The sequence below is a fragment of the Lepus europaeus genome, chromosome 5 (genome assembly GCF_033115175.1).
Source record: "Lepus europaeus isolate LE1 chromosome 5, mLepTim1.pri, whole genome shotgun sequence".
Classification (NCBI taxonomy): domain Eukaryota; kingdom Metazoa; phylum Chordata; class Mammalia; order Lagomorpha; family Leporidae; genus Lepus; species Lepus europaeus.
In genome coordinates this window covers 79,537,442-79,553,923 of record NC_084831.1, presented here as the reverse complement: position 1 = coordinate 79,553,923, position 16,482 = coordinate 79,537,442, and the positions used below count along the sequence as shown (strand labels likewise).

General features: G+C 35.2%; 1 protein-coding gene across 6 annotated transcripts in view; it reads left to right on the top strand.

The window, feature by feature from the left end:
- COL24A1 (collagen type XXIV alpha 1 chain) overlaps positions 1–16,482 on the top strand; it is a 421,092-nt gene that overhangs the window by 113,486 nt on the left and 291,124 nt on the right. For all 6 annotated transcript variants that reach the window (XM_062191650.1, XM_062191653.1, XM_062191654.1 and 3 more), the window contains exons 14-19: positions 3,943–3,996; positions 5,900–5,944; positions 12,699–12,752; positions 12,830–12,874; positions 13,104–13,157; positions 13,407–13,460. In XM_062191650.1, coding sequence (XP_062047634.1) covers positions 3,943–3,996; positions 5,900–5,944; positions 12,699–12,752; positions 12,830–12,874; positions 13,104–13,157; positions 13,407–13,460 — 306 coding nt within the window. The remainder of the gene's footprint in view (positions 1–3,942; positions 3,997–5,899; positions 5,945–12,698; positions 12,753–12,829; positions 12,875–13,103; positions 13,158–13,406; positions 13,461–16,482) is intronic.

The following is a 16,482-nucleotide window of genomic DNA, read 5'->3' as shown; positions in this document are numbered from 1 at the left end:
CAGGGCCCAAGGACTTGGGCCATCCTCCACTGCACTCCCTGGCCACAGCAGAGAGCTGGCCTAGAAGAGGGGCAACTGGGACAGGATCGGTGCCCCAACCGGGACTAGAACCCGGTGTGCTGGCGCCGCAAGGTGGAGGATTAGCCTAGTGAGCCGCGGCGCCGGCCTAATTACTGAATTTTCATGTTAGCATGAGTGCTGTATAATCTTGCATAATTTAGTAGTATTTCCTAGTAATTCAAAGCTTCTATTTTCTTGCTTCTCTTACTCTGATTTATAGTTTCAGAGGCAGTAGAATTAGTGCAGTATTTGTATGTAACATTTGCACTTGAAAACTGAGAAACATTTTGTATTGAACAATTTCTAATCTTAAATTTACATTTATATAGGTAGAGACAACAACATTTTAAGCATGATAAAATTTTTACATTTATAACTGCAGATATACATTAAATGCTAAAATGCTAAAATTATTAAAATATAAATATTTAATAAGATTCAGCTAATTGTTTGAAAAAGTAAATATAGAAAGGTCAATTTTTAATTTGATATTCATTAAGTATAATTTTTGATAGAAAACAGTGATAGAAAATCTTTGTGGAGATGATACACTTAAATTCTTCAATACTAGAAGCAATGTGAGTTGACTTATACTGAGCATTAGCTGCAGTAAAACTTGTAAATATTTTATACATTCTCTAAAGATAATTTGATTACCAATTTTATTATTTGTGTTGCTTTTACATCACCTTAAAATGGGAACCATTTATCTCACAGTGTCCATGGGTCAGAAGTCCAGGTGCTACTTAACTAGGATCTCTGCTCAGATCATAAGGCTGCAAACCAAGGTGTTGGAGAACTGAATTATCACCTGGAGGTTTGACTGGGGAAAAGTTCACTTCCAAGACCATTTAGATTTGGGAAGAATTTGCTTCCATGAGGTTGAAAAACTGAGGGTCTTGAGTTTTGTCTATGGGCCACCTTCAAATCTGGTGCACTTGATGCCATTCCAGAGGTGACCTGCAGTTCTTTGCCACATGGATGTCTCCAGCAGAGCTGCTTACTTCATGTATTAGTCAGCTTTTCATAACTTTATCTAATAGACTTAACAAAAGCTACATAAGGAAGAAAAGGTTTGTTTCAGCTCACAGGTTCGTGGTCTAAGATTGCACAGCCCCATTGAACTGGTGTCTGATGATGGCTGTGGATGGCAGAATGTGTGTGGAATGAGGATCACATGGTGACTCTGGAATTGTAAAACGACAAGGAAGCAATACTCGGCCTTTATAACCAAGCCACTTGCCAGAACTACCTTCCAAGAACACACCCATAATGACTAAAAGTTTTCCAACTTAACCTGCCTCCTACACACCCTTAAGTCTCCCATTAATATATTGACTATTAATATTAATTCATTGACCATTAGTGTAAAACTTTGGAGACCAATCATTCAATACACAGGCCCTTGTAGGTCTCCCAAATGGTTATCTAACCTTAACACTTCATCAAGCTCCTAAGGGAAATCTCTAGGTCCAGCATACTAAGGCACAGTGTTAAACAGTGTAATCTAATCATGGCACTGACCTCCCAGCGCCTTTGCAATATGCTCTTGGTTCAATGAGGAAAATCATAGGTGTTACCAAAATTCAAAGGCAGGGCATTATACAGAACTGTAGATACCAAGATAGGAAAATCATTTAGTATCACCTTAAATGCTGTACAGCATACTTACAGTGTGAATGAACAAGAAAATTATTCACAGCTTGAAAAGCAGATGAAATCCCAGAAATATCATGTTTTATATCATAAAATTTTGCATCTGTTCAAAGCAATGAAAATGTAAGAGAGAGAGATACAGCATAGAAATGACAATACAAATCAGGTGTGCTCATTAGAAAATGAAGATGTACACTCACAAGATTGGCAAATTGGGTAAGAAAGGCAAACTCTGGAGCTTTGTTATCTCCATTGAATGATAATCCTGGAAAATAAGCCCTATATCCTTTGGCAGTGTGAGGGTATTTCTGGTAAAACATGAGTTCATTCAAATTAATTTAAATTAATAATGAAGTTAATGCAAATATAACAGAAATATAGTATTTCATTTTTGCAGCAGTCTTTCAAGTAGAGAAAGAAACTGTAGACACTATTTTTTGTATTCTAAAATCAAAGGAGAAGTATTTTGTCACTGTTGTTCTATATTATCAATCATTCCTGAGATTCAAGTTTTGGCAATGAAGATATGTGACTGTAAGCTTTCAGATTCATGTTTAAAAGAATATAGAACCTCCCTTACAGTAAATAAAGGTATATAGTTCCTAGAACTGAAATTACAACTGAATAAACAACTACTGAGCAATAATTTATTAGATAAAGTAAACCACTGACATGATGTTCTTTAACAGGAGTTAGTTATCCAATATATAGCCAAATATAATATTTTTTTGTGGCATTGACTGTAACGTATTTGAAGGTTTGGTATAAAATTATTTCAAAAATTTTTGATAAAGTAATCAACATGTAAGAAGGATAAGAAATAATAAATTATTTATTGCTAGGATAGAAAAATAAAATGAAAAGAATCATTTAATGGACAATGGCCTGGTCTAACCCTGCATGTTGTAGGTATTGGATGGTGAAGAGTGAATGAAGGTCTTTCTCCCCACCAACCCTGTGTGTGTGTGTTGTGCATGCATGTGTGTGTATATGTATGGCTCTGTTGTCCTTCCATTCAAATAAGCAAATGTTTTATTTTATTTGAAAGGAATATTTAGCGAGAGAGAGAGAGAGAGAGAAGTCTTCCATCTGCTGATTCACTCCCCAAATGGCTGCAATGGCTATGGCTGGACAAGGCCAAAGCCAGGAGCCAAGAGCTTCATCTCCCACATGGGTGCAGGGCCCCAAGGATAATTACAAAGATTGCATTGATACTGTTAAATGCTCAAGACCCTGAGTATGTTAGAAATGGGCTGTTAACTGGTGCTGTTACTTTCAAAGTGTTTTGAAATTGCTGGGGCTTATGTTAAGAAATAAAGTTTGTAATTTTTATATTTTAATTCCTTTTATGTACAACAATAGAAAAGTGTTGTCCCATTGTTAAAAATAAGAGTAGCTGAATACTGAGTTATTTTACAGTAGATTTTATAATGATAGTTTCTTTTATTTCATTATCTTTTAGCCTTTCACAGCACAGAATTCTCAGTAGACATTTGAAAGGCATTAATTTTCAGTGGCAATATATTTTATATTTACACTGTTCATGCATATTATGTCTTTCTCCAATAAAATTACACTTAAAGGACTTTTTGTTGGACATGTTGTAACTTGATGAGTTGAAGTATTCAGTATAGCATAGTAGGAAGAGATGAACTCGGGAATGCAACTGCCTCCATTCAAATATCATTCCTGTTGATCTTTAGTGGTCTGACCTATGCAAGTGAGTACACTTGCTTGTGCTTTAATTTCCTCAACTGCAAAGTGAGCATTCACATTTTTACCTGTTGTAAAGATTATATATATATATATAAATAATGTGTATGAGGCTCTGGCACCTAGTAAGTATGATGATACTTCTTTCATTCTCTTTGATATGGGCATAGGAGCAGTATGTAATGACAAAGATAACTAATATATTGATCAGCAAGAAGTCTTGATTATGTTCCCTCTCATTTAGTGATTTTATATTTAACAATGAACACGTTTCTGTCTTCTCCAGCTTAGCTTTCAGAATATATTATGTGGTGTGTGTTATCATTTTGATAAAATATAGATTTATTGTATTTAAAACCATTAAAGTATAAATGAAACTACAAATGTTTGTTGTTTTACAATTTAGGGGAAATAAATATCTTCTATTATTATATTTTATTAGAAAACACAGCAAGAATGAAATGCTTATGTTTTAAAGGCTTCAACAACATTCTTCCTCTTTCTCTGTGCCAGGGTTTTCCAGGTGACTTTGGAGAGAGAGGCCCCGCTGGTCTTGATGGCAGTCCTGTGAGTACATTGTGATGACCCAACATTACACTTTAATGTCGTTCGTGCTGCTCAACGACTGTACTTGCCATCCTCAGTACCATACTTTTGAGTAATCACTAGTAAGACAGTTTCCAAACCACAGTGCACACTCCAATTTGTGATTTTTCAACATAGGAAATAACCAAAAATGTTATGGATAAACTCCATCATGGTATAAATCACACATGTTAATTATTTTGACTGTGTTAAATGTGATTGCTTAAGCAACATATTAAAAATATATGATCATAATACTGATATTTATACATAAAGATGCTGACATACCTCATGGTAAAACTATACACTGAGTGCTTATTCTTTTGAACTCAGACCTTCTACTTTGGGATTATTCAGTTAGCAATGTTTCAGACTGGCAAAGAATTACCATTCTAAAGTCAGTTTAATGGCATTATCAAAGTTATCAAAGAATAATGATAGATTGTTGTAGCTTCACTTTGTATCCTCAAAGAGCAAATCCCTAAGCATTACAATTATATATCCTTTTCATAGGATCTTAAAGATGAATTAGAAGGAACCTCAAAATCCTAGTAGCTAAATTGGGAATTGTTCCAATTTTAGGAAATAGTTTCTTTTATATTTCTTCTTCAAGTTAACTACACTAACTAATTCAGTCAATTTAAACAAGGTTTGACTTGTTGTAAATAATAAGTAAAAGTGGAATTGATCCTCAAATCAATTATTAAAAACTTGAATGATGTTTGATGTAAGATATTTACCATTTTCCTTTTCCAATGATTCTGGGGAAATTCCCATTTCAGGAATGATACAGTAAGCATTATTTAAGGTTTACAAAAAAAAAAGTAATGTTTATCTAGTGTGAAGACATATTTAATGTTTTGTCAGTTACATATCATGAAGTATATTACAATTGGACTCAAAGTATTTAAAACTTTAGTTGAAATGTTTTTTGGATAACATTTTGAATATTTTAAATAGTTCAGATGCAAGAGAAAAGTAAATATTTTTAGTTTATCAGTTATAAGATTTTGAAATGCAAAAAAAAAAAAAGAGTAGTAGGACTATTCCTGTACTTTGTGCCATGTCAATAATGTTACACTGGCATAGAGTGGATTAGGAATATTTTAGAGTACAGAGTATAATGGAATGAGTTCCAAAAGACAAATCACGTATCAGGTGAAAAATATATATTAATCATTAAGAATCTGATATTTATGTAAAGAATATAAGTGTTGGTAATTCCTTATGTCTGTATAGTACCTTATAAAAATTTTCAAAACTTTTTATACATAGGAAAATTTTATTCTGATATTTACAGCCATGAGAAACTTTGTTTTGTAGATGAGATAAATGAAGTTTAGAAAATTTAAATAATGTGCTTCAAAAGAGTAGACAGTGTTGTAAACTAAGAATGCCAACCCTTTAGGCTGACCACCTGTCTTTTCATACAAGTCATTTCAAAAATTAGTGGAAAATGAAATTAAAAGGTAAGTTTATCTTAGTGCAAAACAAATTGAATCTGTGCATTTTTTAATCATAATATGCATTTTCCTTGGCGTTTTTGAAGGCCCATCTTATGTGAATCTCGAGTGTTGATTATGATGGAGTTTACTTCCTTTATTAAATCTACAGGAGGCATTGAGAGTTCTACATCCTAGCTAAGTGGTAGTCCTTGCATCCTAAAGCATGGAGCCACAGAAACTTTTTGAAGAACATAAACTGCCTCCATAGTTTTCTACATCTCAGAAAGATGCATTAGAGTATAGAAGTTTCAGAAGTTAGCTGAAGTAGAAGATTAAGTTTGATGTATCCCTTTCTAGAAGTTTCTGTATTCATCTTCAGCACATACCTTTAACGGCTGGAAATCATATCTAATAAATTTTGCACATTTCTTTTACAATAGGGACTGGTAGGCGGCATTGGTCCTCCAGGGTTTCCTGGGCTTAGAGTGAGTATCACTAAATATTATTCTCATAAAATATCTTTTTGAATAATTTATACTTGTTAGATGTGTTTTCGAAATTTAGGAAAATGAAAAGTTTTAGTAACTGCCAACCTTGCTCAAATGTATTTGTCAATTATATATGACAATCAGGCAGGTATTATGCATCAGAAAATTAATTATGTTTTGTAACAAACTAAAATAACACTGTTTCTGTAGATTTGTATATGTGTATATATGTATACCTGCGTCGTTAAAGAACACTTAGTCATGGCTTTCCTCAATAGTGTAAGACATAAGATAGCCATTTCTTGGAGATAGTCTTCTGTACCATCTAGCCTGGAGAGCACTATACCTGAACACAAACACAGGGATTTTAGGTAATAGAAGAAAACTGAAGAAATTGATACGAAAGCCATGTTAAACAAAGGTAAGAGCGAGGCTTCACCAACAACATTTACTCAGCCCTGCTTATCATTTGTGACAGGGATGTGAACTGCACATATTTAATGTAAAGTTAAAGCAATTTGTATTACCATTCCGCTAAGCTAAAGGCAGATTTGACATATGTTGATGAAATCTAAGTAGCCTAATGAGAATAGAACTGTATAAAAAAATTACCCATCACTATGTCAAAGTGAAATGTGACCATAGGCAAAGATAAGATAAAAACCACTTTAGAGTTTCTTTAACACTTGAAGTGGGTAATTTAGATTCCAGGGGTTTGTGCCGTAAACTATAACCACAACATTTTTTGCCTGAACACAGGTCTTCTGACTCCAATTTTAAAATGTTCTTTCTTCTACCTTTAGTTGACAGCTTAGTCAAAGGAATAAATTAGGAGCTCTGTTATTGAAACTGTGATCAGGATAAAAAGTTTTAACTTTATATTTTGGAATGATAGGAGTTTGAGATACAGAGTCAAAGAACGTGGATGAGTCTAAGGTGTTTAAACATTAAACTTTTCTGTTACATACAGCAGCAGTAACAGCAGCAATATTAGCAATAGTATCTCACGTCTGTTCAGTATTTTCTTGGTACTAGCCACAATTGTTAATGTTATTTAAGTATTAGAACAACTCATGACCACTTAGCATCTAACTGAGCCCCAAAGAGTTCTGTTTGAAGGCAGGTAGCCTAAATCCAGAACCCAAAATTCTAACTATCATGTTATAAATCACACCCTGAAAATGTATAATACTTTAAAATGTTATTTCATTTATAATATTAATTATAATGATTTATAAATATCTTATTTTAATATTTTATTATATATTTGTATTATGTTATATTTATTATATAATAATATATAATTATAATATATAATATTTTATTTGTTGATAATACCTTAAAATACATATTATCTACTTCTGAGATTTCTTCAATTTCTATAAGAAGTTCTATGTGAATATAGAAAACAATGGACCATGTTTTTTTAGGGATTTTTCTTCAAAATACAGAACAGGATTATATCTGCAGGTGATAGTAAATGTCCTTATCAATAGGTAGAGAAAAGTGGGCAAAGGGGTAACACACCAGAGATGCTCTTCATGTGTTCTTCATGTAACTTATTAACTTTGGGTTAGTTCAGAAGCTTCCATTGTTACCTTTATGAATAAGACAAGTATTCTTCACATGGTCTGGGCCATCTAGCTTGTTTTACTGCTTTTCTACATTGAGAAGACTTTACTTTATGGACTGGCACAGCTGTTTATTCTCAGATTCCTGCAACATACCTTCTACAATACCTTCTTTGCTCATGTTTGTCTACCTGAACTATATGACTTCTGCTTACCTGACTTTGTCTTACTTATTTTATTATGTGTATTTGAGGTTTACAACATGATGTTATAGGATACAAATAGAGAGTAAAATGGCTACCACAGAGCAGCAGACTCACATATCTATCATCTCAGTTTTTTAAAAAGTTAACTTTGATGCATCTCTCAACTCCAAGACGTAGCACAGTGCCTGGCATATAATAGTGCACGGTAAAATAACTGTATTTTCCATCTGTTCTCTTTCTCTACTCACCCATCAGCTGATGAGAAGAGGTTCTATAGAAAAGGAAATGGCTAATGATATTAACAGTTAACTACCTTTGTAATCCTCATCTCTCCTACACTGATCTCTCTCTCTCTCTATATATATATGTATGTATATGTATATATATATATATACACACACATGCACACACACATATATAGTACTTTATACTGTTCAAAGTAGCTGCACATACATATCTCAATTACTCCTTAATGAGTTGCAAAGTACAAAGCATATATTATTACTACCATTTATGTTTATGACTTTTTTTAAGATTTATTTATTTATTTGAAAGGCAGAGTAACAGAGTGGCAGAGGCAGAAAGAGAGAGGTCTTTCATCTGTTGGTTCACTTCCCAGATGGCCACAACAGCTAGAGCTGGGCAGATCCAAAGCCAGGAGCTAGGAGCTTCTTCTGGGTCTCCCACGTGGGCGCAGGTACCCAAGCACCTAGGCCATCTTCCACTGCTTTCTCAGGCAACAGCAGAATTGGAGCAGCCAGGACTCGAACTGGCATCCATATACGATGCCAGCACTGCAGGAGACAATTTTACCCACTACATTACAGCGCTGGCCCTGTTCATTACTTTAAAAAAAAAATCAAAACAATATAAGTACTTACTGTGTATCAAACCCTGAACTAGATATTAGGCCTAAAAATAAGAAAAATTAAGAGTCCTGTGTTGGGCAATGTAATGGTCTAATAGCTAGAAGGGGGAAAGTAATGGTCTAATAGCTAGAAGGGGGAAAGTGAGCAGTGTCATTATATGCATTGTGATTGTTGCTGTCATGGTCTAAATGTAAAGCCACTGAGAAAGGAACAGTTCATGTTAGCTCAGTGAGTCACTGTTGGCCTCACAAACTGAATCTTGAACATTGTGTATGAATGGGATAGGGTAGAAAACAGGAAAGGGCTCTAATGCAGAAGAGTGCTATGTAGGGGAAACATGGATGTTTAGCAAATGGAAAGAGGGACAGTGGCCTTGTGGTATAGAAAATCTGGGGGATGGCAGGAGATTGAAGAAGTGAGGTTTTTTTTTTCTTTTTCTTTTCAACTTTTATTTAATAAATATAAATTTCCAAAGTACAACTTTTGGATTATAGCAGCTTTCCCCCCACCATAACTTCCCTCCCACCCGCAATCATCCCATCTCCCACTCCCTCTCCCATCCCATTCTTCATCATGATTCATTTTCAATTATCTTTATATACAGATCAACTTAGTATATGCTAAGTAAAGATTTCAACAGACTGCACCCACAAAGACACACAAAGTATAGAGTACTGTTTGAGTAGTAGTTTTACCATTAATTCTCATAGTACAGCACGTGAAGGGCAGAGGTCCTACATGGGGAGCAGGCGCATAGTGACTCCTGTTGTTGATTTATCAATTGACATTCTTATTTATGACGTCAGTAATCATGCAAGGCTCTTGTCATGAGCTGCCAAGGCTATGGAAGCCTCTTGAGTTCACCAACTCCGATCTTATTTAGACAAGGCCATATTCAAAGTGGAAGTTGTCTCCTCCAGAAGTGAGATTTTGAAACTAATTGGGAAAGATTATGAAAAACCTTTGTAATTAACAGTAATAGTTTGTCTGCTTGTCCAAAGCTGTAGCCTCTATTTTCTCTCTCAGATGTTCCTTTCCAGCAGGTATGGTTTCTGACAAGTGATATTATTGCTTTATATAATTTTCCATGCTGTTCATTGTTAATTGTCATTTGCTTTTTTAAATTACACAAGTGAGAGATTATCACCTATTGGTATGGTGATTGAAAAGCTTGTGTGGAACTCAGTCTTTTCCACAGCATCCTTATATGAACTCTTAATTGACCATTGGCTGCTATTTTCCATACAACCTATCCTTTGGGTCTCTATATTTGGATTTAATGTAACTCAAAAATTCTCTATTATTTATAGTTGTGTGGGAGGCTCTTCTGCTTTTGGGACTCTATCCCACCAACCCAAAACTTGGGTCCCTCGCATGAAAGCATTTCTTAGGTTTGTCCCACCTCCTCCTGGAACAGGAATATAATAGAAAATGCTGAGGGACCTGTAGGTTACTTTTGTGATGCTGAAAGTGGTGTTTCAGAAAGGCATAGTGTTTTAAGACTAGGATTTTCGATGCAACTTTTAACTTGGCATTCCTTGGAAATTCCTATAACATAGCATACCATTCAATTTTACTTCCTAAGTCTCCGTCCCACTAAGTTCTTTCCATCATAAATGTTTTTTGGTATTTCCTAATACTTACATTTTGTGATTTTGCTTTTAGAGTCACAAAAAAGCTAAAAGGTTATTGTACATACAAATTGTACAAATGTACAATCAGTATATTCATTTGAAGATGCCACATTAAACACAGTGATATATTTGCTGAACTGAAAGTCTATAATATTATGCATGTGAAAAAACAGGATGCAAGGACTTTATTTGTTTGTAAGATTTAACATAAATGATTTCTGTAATTTCTGAAAGAGATGTTTATTACATTCCCAAGATATTAATAAGCTTTGAACTTTGAATAAACTAGCTACTGTAATCATTAGAGTAACTGTTTCCTATTGACTGAAATTACAAGCAATGATGTATGAATATTACATATCTGTCAGGTTGGAAAGTATTACCCTTTGCCTCTAACAGTCCCATATGTTTCAGGATTAAGCATGTTGAAAATAATTTATGTCAGTTGTATTAACAGACTGTAAGATTCATCCAAAAGTCAGGAAGTCATATTTTCCATTTGGAAATTTATATAATGTAAAGTCAGTCTATTGGAAATACTCAGTTATATTGGAAGAGAGAGCTCTAGAAATTGCTGTTAGGTTTTTTTCAGTGAATTAATTCATTCAATAGGCACTCCATACTTTATTTGAAAACTATTATCTTCCAGTTATTATATTGTAGCTGGGAAATTAAAAAATAATAAATAAAACATGCTTCCACTCTCACAGAATACACAGACCAGAAACACAGAATTAAAAAAGTAGAGTGCAATGTATGTTCTAAGTAGTATAGTGAAGGGTATTCTTGCAAAGTAACCATATCAGCAAAGAATGAGGACCTGTAATAAGGGAAAGTATAATGAGAAAATGAAAAACAAGTCATTGTCCTTAGAATGTAGGATTAGGGTAGGGAGATGAAAGAGAGGAAGGAAGAAAATGTAAGGAAAGGAGACTGGAAGGGTTGGTAGAGCCTGATACAGAGAGCCTTGTTTGCTATCCTAAGACATCTGGCGAGCAGGGGTTTGGTCTTGTGGTTAAGACCAGTATATATATATATTCCATACTGAAGTGCCAGGTTCAAGTTCCAACTCCACTTCCAATTCCAGCTTCTCACTGATGTGAACCTTGGGAGGAAGCAGATGACGGCAGTAGTTGGCTCCTAAAACCTACTTGGGAGACCTAGATTGTGGTCCCAGCTCCTGATTTACACCTGGCCCAGCCCCCACTGTTGGGAGCATGTGTGGAGTGAACCAGTAGATGAAAGATCTCTCTTTCTTTCTCTCTTTTTTTACAAATTTAATTATTAAAGAGATGTATAGATTATAAATACAATGGGCAACATTTTCAGCATTTCACAAATACAACTTTAAAATTTCCTGAACATTTGGAAAACATAAAAGAGAGGCTTGAACCAATTTGTGTTGTAGGATGTAGAATTGTTTGGAAGATAGGTCCAGTGAGGAAGTGAGAGAAGGAAGAAAAAAGACGCCCCAGTGACACAGAAATGATTACTTATCCATAAACTGTCAAGGATGCCCACCTTTTTTTTTTTTTTTTAATACCTCAATGGTTGCTATTGTCCTTTGTGTTCTAGTATGATAAGTAGAAGGAGTATTATTAGTCTCTTGCTTGTAGATGATAGTGGTAGTTCTGTTTTTCAAAAATTGGAGCACTAAGTTGAAAACCTAACATTAGACATTATGTCATTTTCCTCTTTCTTCAATACTGGTACAGTGTCTGGTACATATTGTGCTCAGTAAGGATTAAATGATGAATAAATGAGATAAGCTCAGAAGAGTAAAGCCTTATGTCTTCTACTCAGTTTATTTGTGAATTTATGGTAAATTTTCTCATTCTGAAAATTTCAGATAATAAAATCAAATTATAGAAATTACTGGCACATAGTGACTGCTCAAGAAAAATTTGCTGAATAAATGGGTCAAATAAAAATGTAAGATGAAGAAAGGAAGGATTTTTTAAATAGTTCCTGGGAGTTTGGCACTAAAATATTTTTACAGGATATTACCTAGCTGGTGAAACATTGCAGAATGAGTGTCATGGACTATAAAGACTGCTCAAGAAATATTTGCTTGAATACATGGGTGCAATAAAAACCTAAGATAATGAAATGAAGTATGTATTGAATACCTCCTGTGATCACAGCACTAATGTGTTTCTATAAGATATTATCTAGCTGAAGAAATATACAGGATGTAGTCATGGACAGGAATACAGGAGTTCCTTGGGGGAAACAGCCTTGTGAACTAGTCCACAAGTTCCTGATAAGACTTCAGGAAATAGGCTAACCTTCACTTAAATTTGGAAGATTGGTATGATTTTTAAGTGTGAAGAGGAGAAGAAGTTGTTAAAAAGCAAGGCACATGTGGGAGCTTAGTGAGATATGTTGATCCAGATTCACTAATTAATTTTACTACAATTTTTTAGGATAGTGAATACTTAATGATACCTTTCTTTCTTACTGTTTTCTAGGGCAGTTTTGGTCCTGTGGGACCAGTTGGACCTTCTGGAATTCCTGGCCCAATGGTATGGTTCTATTTGCATAATGGATATGTCACTTTAATTTCCCTATGTTGTCACAAAATATCACTTTTTTTTTTTAGGGGCTTTCAGGAAATAAGGGACTACCTGGAATCAAAGGTGATAAGGTGATTTAAATATTAATATTATCACAGAGCTAATTTCTCATTGCAGTTGTTTTTTTTTTCTTTCAAATAAATAAACCATAGAAATTATTTTATTTTTAATAATGGGATCTAATTTGTATTATGAATAATATTAACTTTTCAGAAGTAGTTAAAATAATATATTATTCTTAATACTTGTTTTCTTATAATATTACTGTGTTTATATCTTTGTATATACTGTGCTGTCTAGGGTGAACAAGGCATGCCAGGAGAACCAGGAGAACCAGGGTATCCTGGAGATAAGGTATCTCCTATACCACTGATTTTATGAAAATATGAAACAGTATAATTTCAAAAGAAATAATGATTATTAATTTAACCTTGTATTTTGTTAGGATATGATATCAATGTAGTTTTAAGTTCTTGCTTGAAACTTTTTAAATGAATTTTCTTATTATATGCCTATGGTTTTTAAATTTGCTTTCAAATAAAGGTATATCTGCTTTTTGTGGTATAATAGCATTCTCTTCCCTCTATTATTCTGTTCTTTTAGGGCACTGTTGGTTTGCCAGGACTGCCAGGGATGAGAGGAAAGCCAGGACTTTCAGTAGGTTTGAACTTTTGCTTTATTCTTTCCGATTAACAGAGTGCATACCAAGCATAAATATTGGTACTTGCTGATGTGAGCAGGATACAAGAAGCTTACTATAAGACTATCATCTTGCATTTTTGCTCTTCAGTTTTAGAATATATCACAAGTGTTCGACTCATATTCCACAGAATATTGGACCTTCTCCTAACCCCAAATCTTGGTCAAAGCTAAGTTTCTATGAACTCTAAAGATCTTGGTTATGCTATTTCTCCTAATGACCCATTACAAATAGTATTTAAATTAAATTGGAGTTTTTAACACAGAAAACATAAAACATCTTAAATAGTATTTTTATTTTTCCAAATATCAGTCCCATTAAAAAAATAGTCTGAAAAAAAGATAGCATGTCACACTCCTTGGTGGTTCCAAATATTCTAATTTCTTATCCTTTTTTCTAATCCTTAGGCATCAGTTAGTTGAAAGAAAAGTTACATTATGTTGTAGCTAACATAAAACTCACAAATTATTAAACTAAAATTAATAATTAAAATCATTTAAATAAAATGATTAAAATCATTCACAACGTATCTTTGAATATTAAAAATTATAATAGTTATTAGAGTTAACCATTTACTGAGTGTTTACAATGTGCAAGGCAGTATTTCTAGAGACTGTCATCTAACTTAATGTGCACAACAATCCTATGCTGCTGATGCTTTTGTTGCTCCTGTTTTATAGATTAAGGAAATCGAGGCACAAGAGTGTTTAATAACCTGCCCAAGGTCCCATAGATAGTAGGTGGCCACCTAGGAAAATCTAGGTAATCAAGTGTATCACAGCTCATGTTCTTAGCCACTGTGATATAATGCTTTAGGGTTTAGTGGGTTTTTTTATTATTCTTTTTTATTACTTGACAGGTAGAGTTATATATAGTGAGAGAGACAGAGAGAGAGGTCTTCCTTCCTTTGGTTCACCCCCCAGATGACCACTACGGCCAGCACTGCGCTGATTTGAAGCCAGGAGCCAGGTGCTTCCTCCTGGTCTCCTATGCGGGTGCAGGGGCCCAAGCACTTGGGCCATCTTCCATTGCCCTCCTGGGCCACAGCACAGAGCTGGACTGGAAGAGGAGTAACTGGGACTAGAACCCAGGGTGCCAGCGCCACAGGCGGAGGATTAACCAAGTGAACCATGTCGCCGACTCCCCTAGGGTTTAGTGTTTTAAGATTTTGACATTGATTACAACTCTGTGATGGTGAATATAGTTGGAAAAATAGAAATAGAAATATAATTTGTTATTATTACATTAAAATATACATTGAAAGTAAGATGTTGTTTACCTGAGCAATTCATCAAATTCCTTCTAACTCCACCCTCCCGTCTAAGGGTTGATTAGTGTTGCATCTCAGGAGGCACTGTTAAGTTTCAGAGCTTCATGTGTACTGTTCTTTGTGACTTCCAACAGTCACAATCGTTCACAAATACTTCTCAGGGATTATTTAATCCAAAGAACAGTTTTTTTCATCTTTGATGATATGTTACCAGTGACCTCTGCCTTTACCAATTTTTTGCCCTGGAATGATGGCAGTTAATTCAGCCATGTACAGCCATGTGCCAAGGTTTGAACCCAGATTTTGAAGCTCAAAACTGTAAAGTGCACACGTAAGGTAATGAGATTAGGTCATGAAGTTAACAGACAGTTTTTGCTTTTTGTGTATGATTCCAAACTGCTGTGACCAGAAAAAATAAGACTTTAATTTTTACATCTTTTTCCCCTTGTTAATATGATGGCTTTCTAACTTCTGATAGTAAACAGAAAAGAAACAACATACCATCTAAGGCCAATACATAAAATATACCAATACTGTATCTTATGATTTACAATTAACTTTTTGAGAAAGCTACAGCCTAATATGCTTATGTAAGGCAAGATATTTTACTGTTCTTTATTGTTTGATTTAATCTATATTGATAAGATGTTTATGAGAGGATAAAAATTACTAGCCTGAGAGACCGAGATGGGTTCTAGCTCCAGTTCTGACACTTCACATGTTATGATCTTGGTCATCTAACCACTGTGATATAGTTTCTCACGTTTAAAATAAGAAATGGGGGTGCAGTGTATTAAGCATCTACATGGGATGCTCACATCCCATATTACATTGAATGGTTCACATCCCAGCTACTCCACTTTTGATCCAGCTTCCTGCTAATGTGTGTCCTAAAGGGCAGCAGATGATGGCCCAAGTGCTTTAGCCCCTGCCATTCACATAGGAAACAAGAATGGAGTTGCAGTCCCTTGGCTTTGGCCTCACACAGCCCTGGCCATTGCAGGCATTTGGGGAGTGAACCAGTGAATGGACAGTTTCTCTTTCTCTCTCTCACTTTGCCTTTCCAGGAAATGAAAATAAATAAATATAATTTTAAAAATAGGAGATACATAATTTTTAAGATTTCTTGTACCTATGTGAGCTTAATATTTTTTTCTCCTAGTAATAGTGATTACCAATATTTCTTAAGCTAAAGAAAAGGCTGGCCGGCGCCGTGGCTAGATAGGCTAATCCTCCACCTTGCAGCGCCGGCACACCGGGTTCTAGTCCTGGTCAGGGCGCCGGATTCTGTCCCGGTTGCCCCTCTTCCAGGCCAGCTCTCTGCTGTGGCCAGGGAGTGCAGTGGAGGATGGCCCAAGTCCTTGGGCCCTGCACCCCATGGGAGACCAGGAGAAGCACCTGGCTCCTGCCATCGGATCAGTGCGGTGCGCTGGCCGCAACGCGCCAGCCGCGGCAGCCGTTGGAGGGTGAACCAACAGCAAAGGAAGACCTTTCTCTCTGTCTCTCTCACTGTCCACTCTGCCTGTCAAAAAAAGAAAAGGCTGAGAGCCCATTTTTTCTTTAACAAATTTGTCTTAAAACTTCCTCTAAATCTTAAAATAAAAAAACAAAACAGGGGAGTGGTGAGGGCTGGCACTGTAGATTAAGCCTCTGCCTGCAGCATTGGCATTGCGTATGGATGACGGTTGAGTCCTAGCTGCTCCTATTTC